Source organism: Centruroides sculpturatus, unplaced genomic scaffold, assembly GCF_000671375.1.
Source record: "Centruroides sculpturatus isolate CEXI.00-Female unplaced genomic scaffold, Cexi_2.0 scaffold1737, whole genome shotgun sequence".
NCBI classification, from domain to species: Eukaryota; Metazoa; Arthropoda; class Arachnida; order Scorpiones; family Buthidae; genus Centruroides; species Centruroides sculpturatus.
Genome location: NW_019385959.1, coordinates 79392 through 98071, shown reverse-complemented (window position 1 = coordinate 98071; position 18680 = coordinate 79392). Strand labels below are relative to the sequence as shown.

At 27.1% G+C, this 18680-nt stretch overlaps 1 protein-coding gene across 1 annotated transcript in view; it reads right to left on the bottom strand.

Moving 5' to 3' along the window:
• The window catches only part of LOC111612811 (vacuolar protein sorting-associated protein 13D-like), a 132431-nt gene that overhangs the window by 35216 nt on the left and 78535 nt on the right, over positions 1–18680 (bottom strand). Inside the window, exons 27-32 of the mRNA XM_023354068.1 lie at positions 17315–17495; positions 13751–14012; positions 13502–13682; positions 10918–11102; positions 7250–7311; positions 4919–5067 (exon numbers count right to left, since the gene is read on the bottom strand). Of these exons, the coding sequence (XP_023209836.1) occupies positions 4919–5067; positions 7250–7311; positions 10918–11102; positions 13502–13682; positions 13751–14012; positions 17315–17495 (1020 nt within the window). The remainder of the gene's footprint in view (positions 1–4918; positions 5068–7249; positions 7312–10917; positions 11103–13501; positions 13683–13750; positions 14013–17314; positions 17496–18680) is intronic.

Here is an 18680-nt window from a genome sequence, read left to right as displayed (position 1 = left end):
TAACAAAATCCCAATCAAAAAAGAGGGGGCAATTTAGCAATTAGATTACATTAGTTAAACTAATATGCAGTTAATGCAAAAGTGGATAAAACCCACTTTCTTTTCCCACCACCTGACATTTCTGTTGACCTCAGAGCCGAGATAAAGACGATCAAATAACCGTACAAAATAACAGTACGACAATTTTTAATGATGTTTTGAATAAGTGTCAAGAAAAGCTAAACATATGGGTTATTAATGGGGGAGAAACATCAAAATCAATTAAATTATGAGGTAAGAAGAGTCACAACACCTCGTTGATGACATCAAGGAACTTCAAATTTGTTGCCTTATATGGTAAAAAGAGTCAGGATGCCTTGGCCATACCAGGAATGGATCATGAACTTAGAACCAGAACAAAGTTAATCACCTGAGCAAAAGTTGCACACTCAAGGATAAAAAAGGCTCAAACTTAAGTGTCGGGGCAGACATATTTCAAGGAACAACACACAATGTTCCACCTGCCAATACCTACATCACCAGATTCATCTTCCACTGAAGCTACCTCCAATGAAGATCCATGATCATCTTCCAACCATCACATAACCTGGATCTAAAGACATCAGTCCAACAAAGGTATTTTACTTACAGAATTGTAAACTCTCTCAGTCTATTAACATATAAGTACTTAGCTGTATATTGTAATCTGCTTTGTTTTTATATTAAATTGTTTGTTATTTTTTTGTAAAAAAGGGCTGGCAGAAATTACAATTTAATAAAGTAAAAATTACATTACAGATACTAAACATATATTCATTGCTTGCCATGTCCAATAACCAGGAACAACTATTCTTCACTGCAGAGATGACCTTTCTTTGTAGGCTACACTCTGCAGTGAAAGGTCATCTCTGCAGTGAAGAATAGTTGTTCCTGGCAATTGGACATGGCAAGCAATGAAAATATGTTTAGTATCTGTAATGTAATTTTTACTTTATTAAATTGTTTGTTATTTGTTAACCTGTCTTTATTCTGAAGAACCGAACACCTTATTGACTTACCTGTGACCTCCCCCACTTGACATATCGCCCTCCTAGCCATATAGTGACAAAGTGAGTGGGTTTTACCAACCTGATGCCAATCAAAAGGGTTTAGAGCTTTACCCTCTAATCCATGGCTTCTCATACATGATATACAATTGAGAATATGAGAAGTGGATATAATAAGTGGAGAATGTGAATAAAATATTAATAAGCAATTATTTATAGTTACATTGTCGGGCTGCAATTTTTAATCATATTTTTAATTTATTTAATTTAAAATATATGCTCTCCACCTCAAATTTGTAATGGCATGCCCCTGTACATTATACTTTTCCTTTAACAATAGAGTTGTGCTAGTCATCTAACATCTTTCAGAATAAAATTTTTGAATTGAAATAACCTCATTTCCAGTTTGCACAAGAAGTTTGTATAGAGTTAATCAGGGCCTCTTGCCCCTAAGGTTTCCGTATCTGGTCTCAGCTTTCATATATCTAACTCTATTCTCGAGATTAAAGAAAGACAGGCAGATAGATGGATGGACAAATGGAAGGCAGTGGTAATTTATAGGTCTACAATTTTTTCAAATTGCAGCACAAATAGACTTAAATAATATACAACTATGAGAAAAACTATTTTTAGTACAGATACATTGTTTACAGAAATTAATATGGGAATAGGCTCAGTTGTTATCACTTCAGAATAGACTGATAATGAATCAATGAATATTACTAGTTTAACATAAATAAATAAATAAAATAAATTTGTTAATATTTTATTGATTAGTTGTATTAATTTTTGCAAACCGTGTAACTGACCCTGAACAAGAAAAATAAGTCACTGGTAAGAGTTAAAATTGTATCTTAGCAAATAATTATGTTCTAATAATTACATTTAGAATTAAATACTCTATTAACTTTGAATAAAACTAAAATCTTTAAATTATACCTCTTTTCTAATAATGAAAGAAGGAAATGCTAAATCAGTTGGTCTCTTTTCTTCCTCCATGTTTTTAATACATACAGCAGAATACAAATTAATGTCAGATAATTCCAGATAAATCACATCAAGTAAACATTTTTGTTCTGGATAGTAATCTGTTAAACATAATTAATTAAGTAAAATAATTTAAATAAGTTAATAAAAATAAATTATAAATACTTAGTTTTTATTTTTAAACATTGTAATGATAGTAATGTTCTGCGCATAAAGTAAAAATATAATTTATAAATATTATATATTGAAAATAAATATCAAATTGTGATATTATTCACATTATTCATTGCTAAAAAGATTTTGATATATTCTCCAAAAATCTGTAAATTTACAAATTTTTTGATTTTATATTTTAAAAAATTTCAAATATATAGTTTATTTTAGTTAAAATTTCAAATATATAGAAATATAATTTCAAATATTGTATAGTTTGAATGCTATATCATTCAAACTATACAATTATAGTTTGAATGATATAGCAAACAAAATTTCTAAGATAATATTCTTAAAAATTTAATAAGTAACATTTTAATTCACAGTGTATCTGTGAATTAAAATGACTATATTTATTTATAGTTTAAAGATAATATATGAAGAAATGATAACAATATCAATCTTTAAAGATTGATATTGTTATCATTTCTTCATATATTATCTTTAAACTATAAATAAATATAGTCATTTTAATTCACAGATACACTGTGAATTAAAATGTTACTTATTAAATTTTTAAGAATATTATCTTAGAAATTTTGTTTGCTATATCATTCAAACTATAATTGTATAGTTTGAATGATATAGCATTCAAACTATACAATATTTGAAATTATATTTCTATATATTTGAAATTTTAACTAAAATAAACTATATATTTGAAATTTTTTAAAATATAAAATCAAAAAATTTGTAAATTTACAGATTTTTGGAGAATATATCAAAATCTTTTTAGCAATGAATAATGTGAATAATATCACAATTTGATATTTATTTTCAATATATAATATTTATAAATTATATTTTTACTTTATGCGCAGAACATTACTATCATTACAATGTTTAAAAATAAAAACTAAGTATTTATAATTTATTTTTATTAACTTATTTAAATTATTTTACTTAATTAATTATGTTTAACAGATTACTATCCAGAACAAAAATGTTTACTTGATGTGATTTATCTGGAATTATCTGACATTAATTTGTATTCTGCTGTATGTATTAAAAACATGGAGGAAGAAAAGAGACCAACTGATTTAGCATTTCCTTCTTTCATTATTAGAAAAGAGGTATAATTTAAAGATTTTAGTTTTATTCAAAGTTAATAGAGTATTTAATTCTAAATGTAATTATTAGAACATAATTATTTGCTAAGATACAATTTTAACTCTTACCAGTGACTTATTTTTCTTGTTCAGGGTCAGTTACACGGTTTGCAAAAATTAATACAACTAATCAATAAAATATTAACAAATTTATTTTATTTATTTATTTATGTTAAACTAGTAATATTCATTGATTCATTATCAGTCTATTCTGAAGTGATAACAACTGAGCCTATTCCCATATTAATTTCTGTAAACAATGTATCTGTACTAAAAATAGTTTTTCTCATAGTTGTATATTATTTAAGTCTATTTGTGCTGCAATTTGAAAAAATTGTAGACCTATAAATTACCACTGCCTTCCATTTATCCATCCATCTATCTGCCTGTCTTTCTTTAATCTCGAGAATAGAGTTAGATATATGAAAGCTGAGACCAGATACGGAAACCTTAGGGGCAAGAGGCCCTGATTAACNATTATTTAATAAATATTAATTTAATTATAATTATTAAATTTAATAAGAAATGGCACCTAATGCCTCCCTCTAGTGACAAATTATTTAGTAATCAATTAAACATAACTGCCAAAAAGTAGTCCAATGTAATCCAGTGGTTGTTTTTGGCTCTACAAATTTATCAGGTTTCATGATGTTTTATTTATGTATAAATTAGGTTACATTTTGATAATTGACAATTTTAGATAATATTATACTGTAGAGCGTTGTTTATCCGAATTAATTGGGGACTGGGGTTGTTCAGATAACTTATTTTTCGGATAACCAATTATGTACGAAAAAATATATTAATTTATCCCGTGTTGAAATTTTTCTCNTGAATAAAATATTAATAAGCAATTATTTATAGTTACATTGTCGGGCTGCAATTTTTAATCATATTTTTAATTTATTTAATTTAAAATATATGCTCTCCACCTCAAATTTGTAATGGCATGCCCCTGTACATTATACTTTTCCTTTAACAATAGAGTTGTGCTAGTCATCTAACATCTTTCAGAATAAAATTTTTGAATTGAAATAACCTCATTTCCAGTTTGCACAAGAAGTTTGTATAGAGTTAATCAGGGCCTCTTGCCCCTAAGGTTTCCGTATCTGGTCTCAGCTTTCATATATCTAACTCTATTCTCGAGATTAAAGAAAGACAGGCAGATAGATGGATGGACAAATGGAAGGCAGTGGTAATTTATAGGTCTACAATTTTTTCAAATTGCAGCACAAATAGACTTAAATAATATACAACTATGAGAAAAACTATTTTTAGTACAGATACATTGTTTACAGAAATTAATATGGGAATAGGCTCAGTTGTTATCACTTCAGAATAGACTGATAATGAATCAATGAATATTACTAGTTTAACATAAATAAATAAATAAAATAAATTTGTTAATATTTTATTGATTAGTTGTATTAATTTTTGCAAACCGTGTAACTGACCCTGAACAAGAAAAATAAGTCACTGGTAAGAGTTAAAATTGTATCTTAGCAAATAATTATGTTCTAATAATTACATTTAGAATTAAATACTCTATTAACTTTGAATAAAACTAAAATCTTTAAATTATACCTCTTTTCTAATAATGAAAGAAGGAAATGCTAAATCAGTTGGTCTCTTTTCTTCCTCCATGTTTTTAATACATACAGCAGAATACAAATTAATGTCAGATAATTCCAGATAAATCACATCAAGTAAACATTTTTGTTCTGGATAGTAATCTGTTAAACATAATTAATTAANCAGTCCCCAATTAATTCGGATAAACAACGCTCTACAGTATAATATTATCTAAAATTGTCAATTATCAAAATGTAACCTAATTTATACATAAATAAAACATCATGAAACCTGATAAATTTGTAGAGCCAAAAACAACCACTGGATTACATTGGACTACTTTTTGGCAGTTATGTTTAATTGATTACTAAATAATTTGTCACTAGAGGGAGGCATTAGGTGCCATTTCTTATTAAATTTAATAATTATAATTAAATTAATTTTTATTAAATAATTTAGAATATTTTGGAAGAAAAGAATTGACCTGGAGCAGGATTTGAATCCGCAACTCCTGCTTACCATATGGATGTGCTTCCAGTTTTGCCATCCGAGCCTCTGATCCAATCTCCCCTTCCAGTTCCAGATGTATATAAATATGATATAACCATCTTCAGTTAATAAGAGATGGCACCTAACGCCTCCCTATAGTGACAAATTATTTAGTAATTAATTAAATATAATTGCTGAAAAGTAGCCTGATGTAATTTGGTGGTTTGGCTTTTTAACTCAATATTTCATAAATTATGAAAACTTGAATAATAAGATAAATTTGTTACATCTGATAAAATATTTATAAATAATTAGTTTTTATTTTAAGCAGTTTATCAATAATGTATTTAAACATTTTTTTTATTATTTAATGAATAGCTCTACTCAAGCTTTGAGAAAAGAAAATAATACAATATTCAATAAAAAAGGACAAAAATTAGGTAGGTTTTCACATATTCGAAGAGGTAGATGTAATTTTGATTAATGAGTACAGTATGGTCTTGTTTTACACATGGATTTCTTGTAGGTACTACATAGAACATATTTATGTAGAATTTTGTCTTCTCATATAGTCCCAGATGATTGCCTAGATATTTATGCAAATATTTACAATTAACTGAAAAATGTTAAGTAAAATGTTTTAAACATGCTTTATGTTTTTATTACACATACCCACAATGACCAAATTGTTGCTCTTCTAGATCCTTATTGCAGTTTCCATATATCAGACCCCTATTCTTAACATACACATACATACAAATGTACAATATATAGATTATATATAAAATATTGTTGCAATAAATATATGATGTGGCTTGCTCATATTTCTGATATGCAGTATATGGTTTGGCCACTCCTGGTATATACTGAATTTCATGATAAAAATAGTCAGTATGTGCATTAATAGTCAGAATTATCCCTGTACATAAAAGGTTAACCAAACCATTCATTCAGGAAAACACAAATGTATGTGTATTAATCCCACATAAAACAAGACCCTATTGTAATAATGTTTGTGAATTAAGTCTTTAATTTTACTTATTAAGTTTATAAATGAGATATCAGATTTATCATTAATTTAAAAATTTGATTATTTATTTATAGTTTAAAGATAATATATGAAGAAATGATAACAATATCAATCTTTAAAGATTGATATTGTTATCATTTCTTCATATATTATCTTTAAACTATAAATAAATAATCAAATTTTTAAATTAATGATAAATCTGATATCTCATTTATAAACTTAATAAGTAAAATTAAAGACTTAATTCACAAACATTATTACAATAGGGTCTTGTTTTATGTGGGATTAATACACATACATTTGTGTTTTCCTGAATGAATGGTTTGGTTAACCTTTTATGTACAGGGATAATTCTGACTATTAATGCACATACTGACTATTTTTATCATGAAATTCAGTATATACCAGGAGTGGCCAAACCATATACTGCATATCAGAAATATGAGCAAGCCACATCATATATTTATTGCAACAATATTTTATATATAATCTATATATTGTACATTTGTATGTATGTGTATGTTAAGAATAGGGGTCTGATATATGGAAACTGCAATAAGGATCTAGAAGAGCAACAATTTGGTCATTGTGGGTATGTGTAATAAAAACATAAAGCATGTTTAAAACATTTTACTTAACATTTTTCAGTTAATTGTAAATATTTGCATAAATATCTAGGCAATCATCTGGGACTATATGAGAAGACAAAATTCTACATAAATATGTTCTATGTAGTACCTACAAGAAATCCATGTGTAAAACAAGACCATACTGTACTCATTAATCAAAATTACATCTACCTCTTCGAATATGTGAAAACCTACCTAATTTTTGTCCTTTTTTATTGAATATTGTATTATTTTCTTTTCTCAAAGCTTGAGTAGAGCTATTCATTAAATAATAAAAAAAATGTTTAAATACATTATTGATAAACTGCTTAAAATAAAAACTAATTATTTATAAATATTTTATCAGATGTAACAAATTTATCTTATTATTCAAGTTTTCATAATTTATGAAATATTGAGTTAAAAAGCCAAACCACCAAATTACATCAGGCTACTTTTCAGCAATTATATTTAATTAATTACTAAATAATTTGTCACTATAGGGAGGCGTTAGGTGCCATCTCTTATTAACTGAAGATGGTTATATCATATTTATATACATCTGGAACTGGAAGGGGAGATTGGATCAGAGGCTCGGATGGCAAAACTGGAAGCACATCCATATGGTAAGCAGGAGTTGCGGATTCAAATCCTGCTCCAGGTCAATTCTTTTCTTCCAAAATATTCTAAATTATTTAATAAAAATTAATTTAATTATAATTATTAAATTTAATAAGAAATGGCACCTAATGCCTCCCTCTAGTGACAAATTATTTAGTAATCAATTAAACATAACTGCCAAAAAGTAGTCCAATGTAATCCAGTGGTTGTTTTTGGCTCTACAAATTTATCAGGTTTCATGATGTTTTATTTATGTATAAATTAGGTTACATTTTGATAATTGACAATTTTAGATAATATTATACTGTAGAGCGTTGTTTATCCGAATTAATTGGGGACTGGGGTTGTTCAGATAACTTATTTTTCGGATAACCAATTATGTACGAAAAAATATATTAATTTATCCCGTGTTGAAATTTTTCTCCGTTGCGTGTTGCTTTGCGTTGAATTTTCGTCAATGTTAAGCCTAATGAAGACTATCGTATTGTTAAAAATTATTTCTTTATTTTGTACAAACAAAATAAATATATTGAAAAATATAAAAACAATAAAAAATTATACTTCAGAAGTTAATTTAGTATCAAAAACATAAAATATTTGAGTAGCCGAAGACATAGCCAAAGATTACAGTGCCACAGCACTGGCAAAAATTTAAATTTGTCGACTGGAATTCCTTCGGATAACCGACCTTCGGATAAATGACGCTCTACTGTATTTAGATAGTTTTACATTTCAAAATGAATTTATAATTTAAAAAACATCCAAGGTACAGTACATAGTCTTTGAAATGCTTAAACACATACTATAACTTTTATATATATTTAGTAGTAAATGTAACTAATTTTTTTTTATAAATATCTTGCAAAGATGCAAAAGTCATGTTTCTGAAAATATTGTAATATAAAAACTGAAAGTAGGCAAAATATCACACTTATAGAAGTATGAAGTTGAAACAACAACGGGAATTAACTTATATATTCTGACTTACTAATCATCATAAAAAAAATGCATTTTGTTAAATATAGTGTGTATATATAAATCCATGATTTTTTCACAATATATTTCATGTCAACAATTTTTTCTTAATCATCAAACTTCTTACAAAATTCCAAGAGCAATCTATATCTTACAATTTATCTTAATGTAAGGAAACTATTAGATTTTTGAAAACTAATTTATTTTCATAAAACATTTTTTATTTTTTAACAAAATGTTTTATCTAAGGTTGAGATTACATTTCCTTGTTGTAAATAAAGCAAATTTGATGAAAATGCAAGAAATGGAGATTTTTAAAATTTGACTTCTTGAGAAATATATACAAGAGGTCCACTTAACATCTACCCAGGGATAAAAGAGATTTTTCAACACTGGTTATGTTAGATTAAGTTGTGGATTTCAGTGGATGCAAATTTATGGATATTACATTGCTACAAAATGCACCCATTTTGTTATTATCTGCAACCAGAACAACATGCATAGGATGCTGCACAATAATTTGAGTGAAGCAACATAATGTTGAATTTACAAAATGACAATTACAACTTATTCAGCACATTTTACAGATTGTCAAGGCATTGTTTTCCTGGAATGGAGTGTATAACTGTCACAAAGTGCACCACTGGGCATAGCATGCTTCATGATGCATGTGACATATATGACACCAAGTGTGTTTTACCCTAAACATCTGATGTGGAATTTGGAGTGAGCAGCTTCTTGGTCCTGTATTCATTGATGGCATCCTGAATAATAACTAATATCTGACATCCTAAAAATGACGATGGACAAATGGCTTGATAATTTACCATTGGCATAACTATAGTAAATTTGGTACCAACATAATGGCACACCACCTCAATTCTTAATAGATGTGCATCAGTGGCTCATGAGGTTTGACAACCACTGGATAGGACAATGTGGCCCTGTTCTATGGCTACCAAATTCCTCAGACTTGATCCTTCAGGAGTTTTCCTGTAAAGCCCCTAAAAGCACTATTGTATGATGCATATCCATCAGAATCACATATTGGTGACTGGAAAGATGCATACCTGAGACTGTAAAACAATGACACCAAGATCATCCATAAGACATTCACACTGCAGCTGAAAGTGGTCATTTTGAATATTCTCTAACAAAATAAAACTCCCTTTTTTCTATCAATTTCTGCAATGTTGTCTTTATCCTTTATAGTTAAAGAGTGTTTTTATGTTAAATCATCTTAAATTGATTTCCTTTGGCTATTTTAGCACTGAAACAAGTGTATGCACTACATTTACACACGCTTGAAATACTGGAAAAATCACATTTTTTATACGTTTAGACAGTTTTTGGCAAGGAAAGTCTTCAAGGAAGAGAATGCAATAAAAAGTACCTTTAATGACTTTTTGGCTTCTCATTCTCATAATTTCTACCAAATTGGCATTTCTATTGAATTGGGAAAAGTGTATTAATGTTTGTGAAGACAATTTGATTGAATATGCAAGTTTTAAATTAAATTAATAAACATTCAAAGTCAGAAGTAAAAATCGGCGATTTCATTTGCAACAACCTAATATGTTTCACTATTGCAAAAAATTGAATCAATGATATTAAAAATTGAAACTTTGCAATATCTTTGATTAATNGTAATTCACGCCAAATCTAATCCCAAACAGAGTTTGGCATTAAAAAATTTATGTGCCAAAAAACCTTTAAAAAATGCCAAACTTGGAAACACTAATTATTTGTCAGTTCTGATAGTCTGTTACTGTTATTTCTTATCTCAGTTTCAGATTTTCATGTCACATGTTGCACAGAATGAAAATGCTTAATATTGTGCAATATTTCGACTGGCAATAGAAAATAATTTTATTCTTTACTTTTAGTGATCAATATGAAATTTTATAATATATTATTATTTGATTGTTAACGATCACAATTTAAACAATTTTAATTATAACACAAAACAAAAAATTAATTTTAAGTGTTAGAAAAATCATTTTAAAAATTGAAAATCATGATGAATTTTTCTCAATTCTGATACAAATTCTAATTACTAAAAAATATTCTCAGTACTGATTCTGATTAATTATCCAATCATTAATTATAACCATCAGATTATATGTTGTAATGCCTATTTTTTTGTAATGAAAACAGGTAGATATTTAGTGAAAAAGTATTTCCATCTTTTTCTACTTGAATTCTTTGTAATTAAAATATATTTTCTTCTTTTATGTTTGTTAATAAACTTTTTGTGTGTGACATACTGAAAAAATTTGTATGTATACAAGTTTCCTAATACTATACTTATGGTTCCAGGACTACCAGCAAAAAGAAATGTATTTTGAGCTGTTAAATTTCCCAAATCTGCAACTAAAATATTTGGTGTTGAGTAACTTTTGGGAATTATGATCACTGGGGAACCTGCTGCAATATCAAGTTTCATTCGAAATATTTTAGAATTTGAATCAGTCTAGAACAAAACAAAGTTTGTAAATTAATATTTGAATTTTAAAATTTAGATTAATTTAAAAAATTATTAAAACTTTATAACAACAACAAATATATTTTCTGAATTATATATATATATATATACAGTATAATGTCAAATATGCCAAATAAAAAAATTCTATTTAATTTAAAATTAGAATTTCTAATATAACGAGCAATTATTTATTGCAATCTGGCATGACATCACCATAATGCCAGGCTGCAATTTTTAATCATATTTTTAATTTATTTAACTTAAAATATATGCTCTCCACTTCAAATTAGTAGTGGCTTTCCCCTGTACGTCATGCTTTTCTTTTAACAATAGAGTCGTGCCAGTCATCTATCTAACACCTTTCAGGGAAAAATTTTTGAATTGATTTGTTTGTTTAGTTAAGTTATGGCAATGCAACACTTGGGTGATCTGCCTAGGTGAATGCCTTCCAGGAGGTCTTTTTTTTAAAAAGGTAACTGGCCCCTATTCAGGCGTTACAGATGTAGAGAAAACAGAGAAAACTTTACTTGGCCAGCCTGTCCTGGCGAGGTGTGAACCCACAACCAAACTCTAAGCGATTCTGTTCTGTTCAGAGAACAGAACTGCTTGGCCACTGGTGGGCCAATTTTTCAATTGAAATCGTTTGACTTCTGGTTTGCATCAGAAGTTTGTATATAGTTAATTGGGGCCTCCTACCACTATGGTTTCCATATCTGGTCTAGTCTTCATCTATCTAACTCTGTTCTCAAGATTAATGAAAGAAAGAGACAGACAAACATACAGATAGGCAGTCATACATATATTCATCCTCAAATAAATTTTGGACAACAATCAAACCAAAGTTTATTTGAGGATAAATACAGTCGACCCCCCTATAACACTGTTGATTATTCCATTTTATATGAATTCCATGTTGTACGAGTCACTTAGATTTTACAAATACATGTGCCAGGCTGTGAACGGCTCACGTATTTGTAAAATCTAAGTGACTTGTACAACATGGAATTCATATAAAATGGAATAATCAACAGTGTTATAGGGGGTCGACTGTATATGTATGACTGTCTATCTGTATGTTTGTCTGTCTCTTTCTTTCATTAATCTTGAGAACTTGGACAGCAATCAAACATTTGATTGCTGTCCAAGTTCTCAAGATTAATGAAAGAAAGACAGCAATCAAACATTTGATTGCTGTCCAATTCCATTAAAGAAGTTTCAATTTTAACTCTTCAAAATTACAACTGGATGTAATCTGACAGCTGAAATCAGAACAGTGCTAGCCACTTAATTACTTGTAAAATTTGTTTTCATTCAAACATGTTAAACAGCTTGCATAAATGTGCCAAATGATACAAATTTATTCTGTTGCCATTTTTTACCTGAAATGCTATAATTTGAACTGTTACATTAGAAATCAATGACACTTAACAGAATTTATTGTAAAAACAGATTTATTGTAAAAACAACCTCATTTAAAACTTAACAGCAATTACATTACCAATTTCTTGTTGACTTGTGGATTGAGAGTTTTTGATGTAAATTCAACATCAAAAGTTACATGAGAATATTAAATAAGCTAAGCACAGTAAAAGTATTTCAACAGTAAAATTTTGACAGGAGTTTGGGAAAAACTGTAGTCTGCTTCTAATTGTCATTACTGCTGACAGTATGTTAATGGAGAGTGTAATTCACGCCAAATCTAATCCCAAACAGAGTTTGGCATTAAAAAATTTATGTGCCAAAAAACCTTTAAAAAATGCCAAACTTGGAAACACTAATTATTTGTCAGTTCTGATAGTCTGTTACTGTTATTTCTTATCTCAGTTTCAGATTTTCATGTCACATGTTGCACAGAATGAAAATGCTTAATATTGTGCAATATTTCGACTGGCAATAGAAAATAATTTTATTCTTTACTTTTAGTGATCAATATGAAATTTTATAATATATTATTATTTGATTGTTAACGATCACAATTTAAACAATTTTAATTATAACACAAAACAAAAAATTAATTTTAAGTGTTAGAAAAATCATTTTAAAAATTGAAAATCATGATGAATTTTTCTCAATTCTGATACAAATTCTAATTACTAAAAAATATTCTCAGTACTGATTCTGATTAATTATCCAATCATTAATTATAACCATCAGATTATATGTTGTAATGCCTATTTTTTTGTAATGAAAACAGGTAGATATTTAGTGAAAAAGTATTTCCATCTTTTTCTACTTGAATTCTTTGTAATTAAAATATATTTTCTTCTTTTATGTTTGTTAATAAACTTTTTGTGTGTGACATACTGAAAAAATTTGTATGTATACAAATGTAAAAATTTTATACATTTTATTTTATTTACTGCAACTAAAATAAACTTTTTACTAACCGTCAAAACAGACTTTGATGAACGAATCTGAGACATAAAATCTTGAATTTCATTAAAATTTTGTATAAAGTTTAACAACAGTGTATAAAAACGATGCGTATGCACGTATCTAACAGAAGACATGCGACATTTAACACTGACATCAAACTTTCTTTTCATGTCAGGATCATCATCTCCATATCTAAAAACAAAAATAAAATTTAGATTTATTAAATATTTTAACTATATTTGAAGTTTAAATATACATACTTAAATATATCAAAATGTAGAGCTTCTTTTCCAGATGTTATAAATCGTTCTGGATAGTATTTTCCATAAGTTGTCATATCAACAACTGAAATACTTCCAAGTTTTCCTTCTGCTGAAAAGTTGTTATCTTGGAATGTTGTATGACAATTAAACATTGCCACATTTGCTTTTGCTATTTCATTATCTTGCTTACAAAGAATTAAAGTAAGACTTCGAACAGCTATTTCTAATTTGGAATTAATGAGTTCTAGTGATTTTTTGTCTGAAAATTATAAATATTAGAAATATATAAATGTTAAGAAAAAATTAAGTCAAATTTCTTTATAATATTTAAAATTTTCTAAATTATTAATGAATAATTCTAAATAACAGAAAAATCACACCTTCCTCACACTTTCCAGCAGTAAATAAACAGCAGCTTTAATAAACTTACTTTATTAAACAGTTATTGCTGGAAAGTGTGAAATGTTAGACATCCATGTTTATTAACTACTCAACGATAGTGCTCGCGAGAAGAGTGCGAGATCTTGTCCCGTGATTTGATTGATATCCCCGTTTTAGTTAGTTTCGGTTTCGTTTTCTTACTTGTTGTGTGCAGTAAACTGCTTTGTGATTTATGTCCTTAATGATAACTTTAATAAAGTATTTTGAAGACATTGCTTGGTGGTATGTATAATTTGTCATCCTATCCTGCGCTGTGAACGGACGAATTATCATTGGCTTATCGTTAAAAGTTAATGATAAAAGACCTTAATCCTAACATGAAAAAGGTGTAATTTTTCTGTATTGTAGTTAAGTTCCTGCTTACAAATTCAGCAAGTTTAAGTTTAATTCTAAACGTTTTATTCTAATTATAAAAACTTAAATAAATATTCAAGTAGGAAAGAATAAAATTTGCATCGATATATTTAAACATTATTTTAAGCAAACGTTTTAAATTATATTTAAAATATTTGCTTAATTAATTAATTACCCAAAATATAGCTTTGTAATAAACCCAGCTTGATTATTTAATTAGTAATATAACTTGAGTTTGGTTTTTTACATGCTTATACAACATCAAAAAAGCTTAATAAAGAATATGAACTTTTAAAAAATTATCTTAAGATGCTTACAATACTGAAATAGTTAATAACTAAATTAATTTAAATAACAGCAGAATGTAATTGATAAAAATAACTGTTATACATAATTTAAATATTTAAGTATTTAATCTTAATATTATATATCACTCACTACGTTTAATTTTATTTCATTTCATAAATAAATAAATAAACAATTTATCTGTCAACAAATTGCAGATATTATAAACAACTGATTATGTTATTCATAAACAATAATTTGAATTGATGATAGAAGAATAAGATAATATTTAAATAAACATAAATGTAATGTGAATTATGATATTATAAAATAAGTAGCATAGGATAGTATATATTAAAATACAATAAAATAATAAATCTATAAAAATAAAAAGAAACATAAATGATTTAACAAATAGAATACTAAATTTATAAAACAAACACTTTATGAAAAACATTTTTACTTTCAAATAAAAATAAAGATGAAGTTTCTGACTAAGTTGGAAATCTACATTTAGTAAAAGATTAAAATTAAAAATGAAAACTTATAGTGTCTAGAAAAGATTAATAATTAAAGAAATACAAAACTTGCTTACAACTAATGCAATAATGAAACTTTTTTTAGTAATTACTATTCTACAGAAAAGTGCAGCTTAGTACTGTAACAATTACAAGATAACCAATTACATATCTGTGTTCTTTGTCCTCAGTAGCATCATTATCATCTTTTTCTGTAATTACTAATATTGTGTATTTATGATTTTGAACAATTAAATTAATTAATAATCAATGCCAGAAGAAGTGATGCTCAATTTAAGTCAACTGATTCAATAAATGCTACAATTTATTTTATTTTGTGAGACAGCCACATCATAAAACCAAGGAATTTGTGCAGGCCAGAAAAGTGGAAATTTATTGACTAGAACAGACATACACAGTGTCAAGAATTAAATGAAAGAAAAAGCTTTTTAGAGAAAAATGAGAATTATTTTCTGTCAGATGGAACTACAAAAACAAATATGATGACAATCAAAACTATCAAGTGCTTTGAAAAAAATATAATCAAAGATTTAAGTTAGAGAAAACTGCCATAAAAAAAGGGCCAATCTCAGAAGGTCCTCATGAACATTCTATGACAGTTTGAGAATCCAAGTGAAACAAGAGGCAATAAAGAGAAAAGGTGCATCAGAAAAGAAACTTAAGGCTAGTCTCCTGTCTCTTCCTACATACACAGTCATAATTTTATGGAAAAAGATTAAAAAACCTCCATGTACATGAACAGAGATTATCAGTTCTTCAAAAGAAAAACCAACTAGTATCAGTCTACCTAATGTTATATAACAGATTTATTCAGCTACAGTATATTGAGGGATCCTACAATTTTATATTTGTAAACAGTACTTTAACAAGAACTACTTTTTTTTTTGTAAAAAAAAATTAAGTTTTTGAGATAGCAATTTAAAAATTTTATAAAAGAGTAAATACTGTAATTTTAAATATTCCAACCTTTATAATTATTTATTAAATTGTCTACATAAATAAATAAATAAACAATTTATCTGTCAACAAATTGCAGATATTATAAACAACTGATTATGTTATTCATAAACAATAATTTGAATTGATGATAGAAGAATAAGATAATATTTAAATAAACATAAATGTAATGTGAATTATGATATTATAAAATAAGTAGCATAGGATAGTATATATTAAAATACAATAAAATAATAAATCTATAAAAATAAAAAGAAACATAAATGATTTAACAAATAGAATACTAAATTTATAAAACAAACACTTTATGAAAAACATTTTTACTTTCAAATAAAAATAAAGATGAAGTTNAATATAACAAAAAATATTAACAAATTATCTCAGAACATTAAATCAAAAAATTTGATAATTATTCTTAAATTATTCCATATTGTATTAATATAGAAAGTGGCCCATCGAAAATGAAATGGCAGAGTTATCCTGTTCGTCCAAGCAAATCGCTCAAACAGATCAATTTTATTCTCAAGGGGAACATCTTCTGCAATAAAGTTCAATACAACAGACAACAAAAAATTTTAAAAACTCATTCATTTTTTTATTAACTAAACAAACACTTATTTTGGAAAAAAGTAACAAAAACTATTAACAAACATAAAAAAAAAAAACCTTTTAAGCTGGACCCCATAGACTGTGGTTAATAAAAAAATTTATAGTTTCAAAATATTTAAATAAAATTCTAGTTATAATAGAAAATAAAATATTAAATAAATTAAACAACAAATGTACCAGGAGCCCGTTAATGGTATGCTTCTTGGAAAAAACAGAAGCACACCGGTAACAGTCTCCCCGGTAGGTTTGTTGTTTACTTCACCCTGGTGTAGTATCACTCTTATTAAATAAATTAGATCTACTTATCATGTATAATATTTAACTAAAACATTTCTATATGAAATGTATTTAACAAATAAAATAATAAATGAATTACCATTTTCTGTATGTAAAAATTCTTCACCTTTCATTTTATTTTCAAGATAATTTTTAGCACAACTCTTTTCTGTTCTTACATTTGAAGAATCTGTTTTGAAAAAATCTAACACCATAACCCAAGTTTGTACATTAACAATAGTTTCCAGACAATTAAAATTAATATCAATAATTCTGTCAATCTGAAAAAATAGAAAGAAATTATAAGAATTAATTTTTCTTAACTTAAGATTTCCTTTAAAATAATCTATCAAGCAAATATAAAATATAAAACTATAATAAAATGTGTAATTAATTAAAACATTAAACTACCAAGTCATGTATCTTACTTTGCAATCAAATTAATTATAAAACTCAATAAAATATAATTTTTAATTTTAAATTAAAAAATATTTTCAGTCAAACAGTTATTCAATGTCTCATTACATTTAATATTGAAATCAACAAAACATGTTTTCCTCCTAAAGCAGACATATTTTAATCTTTTGACTATGTTATCTTTATTTCATAAAACGAACTGAAAATGTTAAGATTTTTATGATAATATAAGGTTTATCTACTAAGTTCAAGAACTGAATTTACAAAAAAGTTTTTGACAGAAATATAAGTAAATTTAGTGTTTTCTTCAATACACTCCTCCTCCGTGATCTATACAAATTTTTGCACACACTAGTAATTTGTGTTTTTTCATCAAAAGATCTTTTTTGGAATGTTGTTTAGTTCCCTCAATAAAGTCTTTTGGATCCTTGAAATTGATTAAAACTTCAAGAATCCAAAAGCAAATTTTGAGATGACAAATTTCCCTTTCAAAGCAAATTTTAATTTGGGGACAGGAACTACCAACAGTTTGGCAAGTCCCAACCGACCACTTCAGAGAAGACATTGAGTCTTTTGGATGTGTTTCCTGGGATTATATAGTATTCTAATCAAGGATTGCAGGTTTAACACAGGTCTAAAATACATTGGAGCCATCTCTTGTTCTCTCAAAGTGAGAATTAGGGAACATGAGATAACCATAACCATAAAGAAGAGACATCTTGTGATGGCCTTAGCAGCATATACAATGGAGAATAATGTGGAAATGAACCTGTAGGGAGACAGGATCTTGAGACCTTTGTGTGAGATAGCTGACCTGAAGCATCTCAAATAATTAAAATTACATAAATCATCCCTGAAGGCCAAATCTGTCAATTATAAAGACATTGACACACACTCTTAAGCATGGAAAACATTTTATGAAATCCTGTAGCATGTGACTCAATTTATTCCTCCCCAACTTGACCCATTTTTTTATATTTTAGTGAATTATACCAATTGTATTTAGTAATCCTACTTTGGAGTGTTCCTATAATTTTTAAACAAGCCTT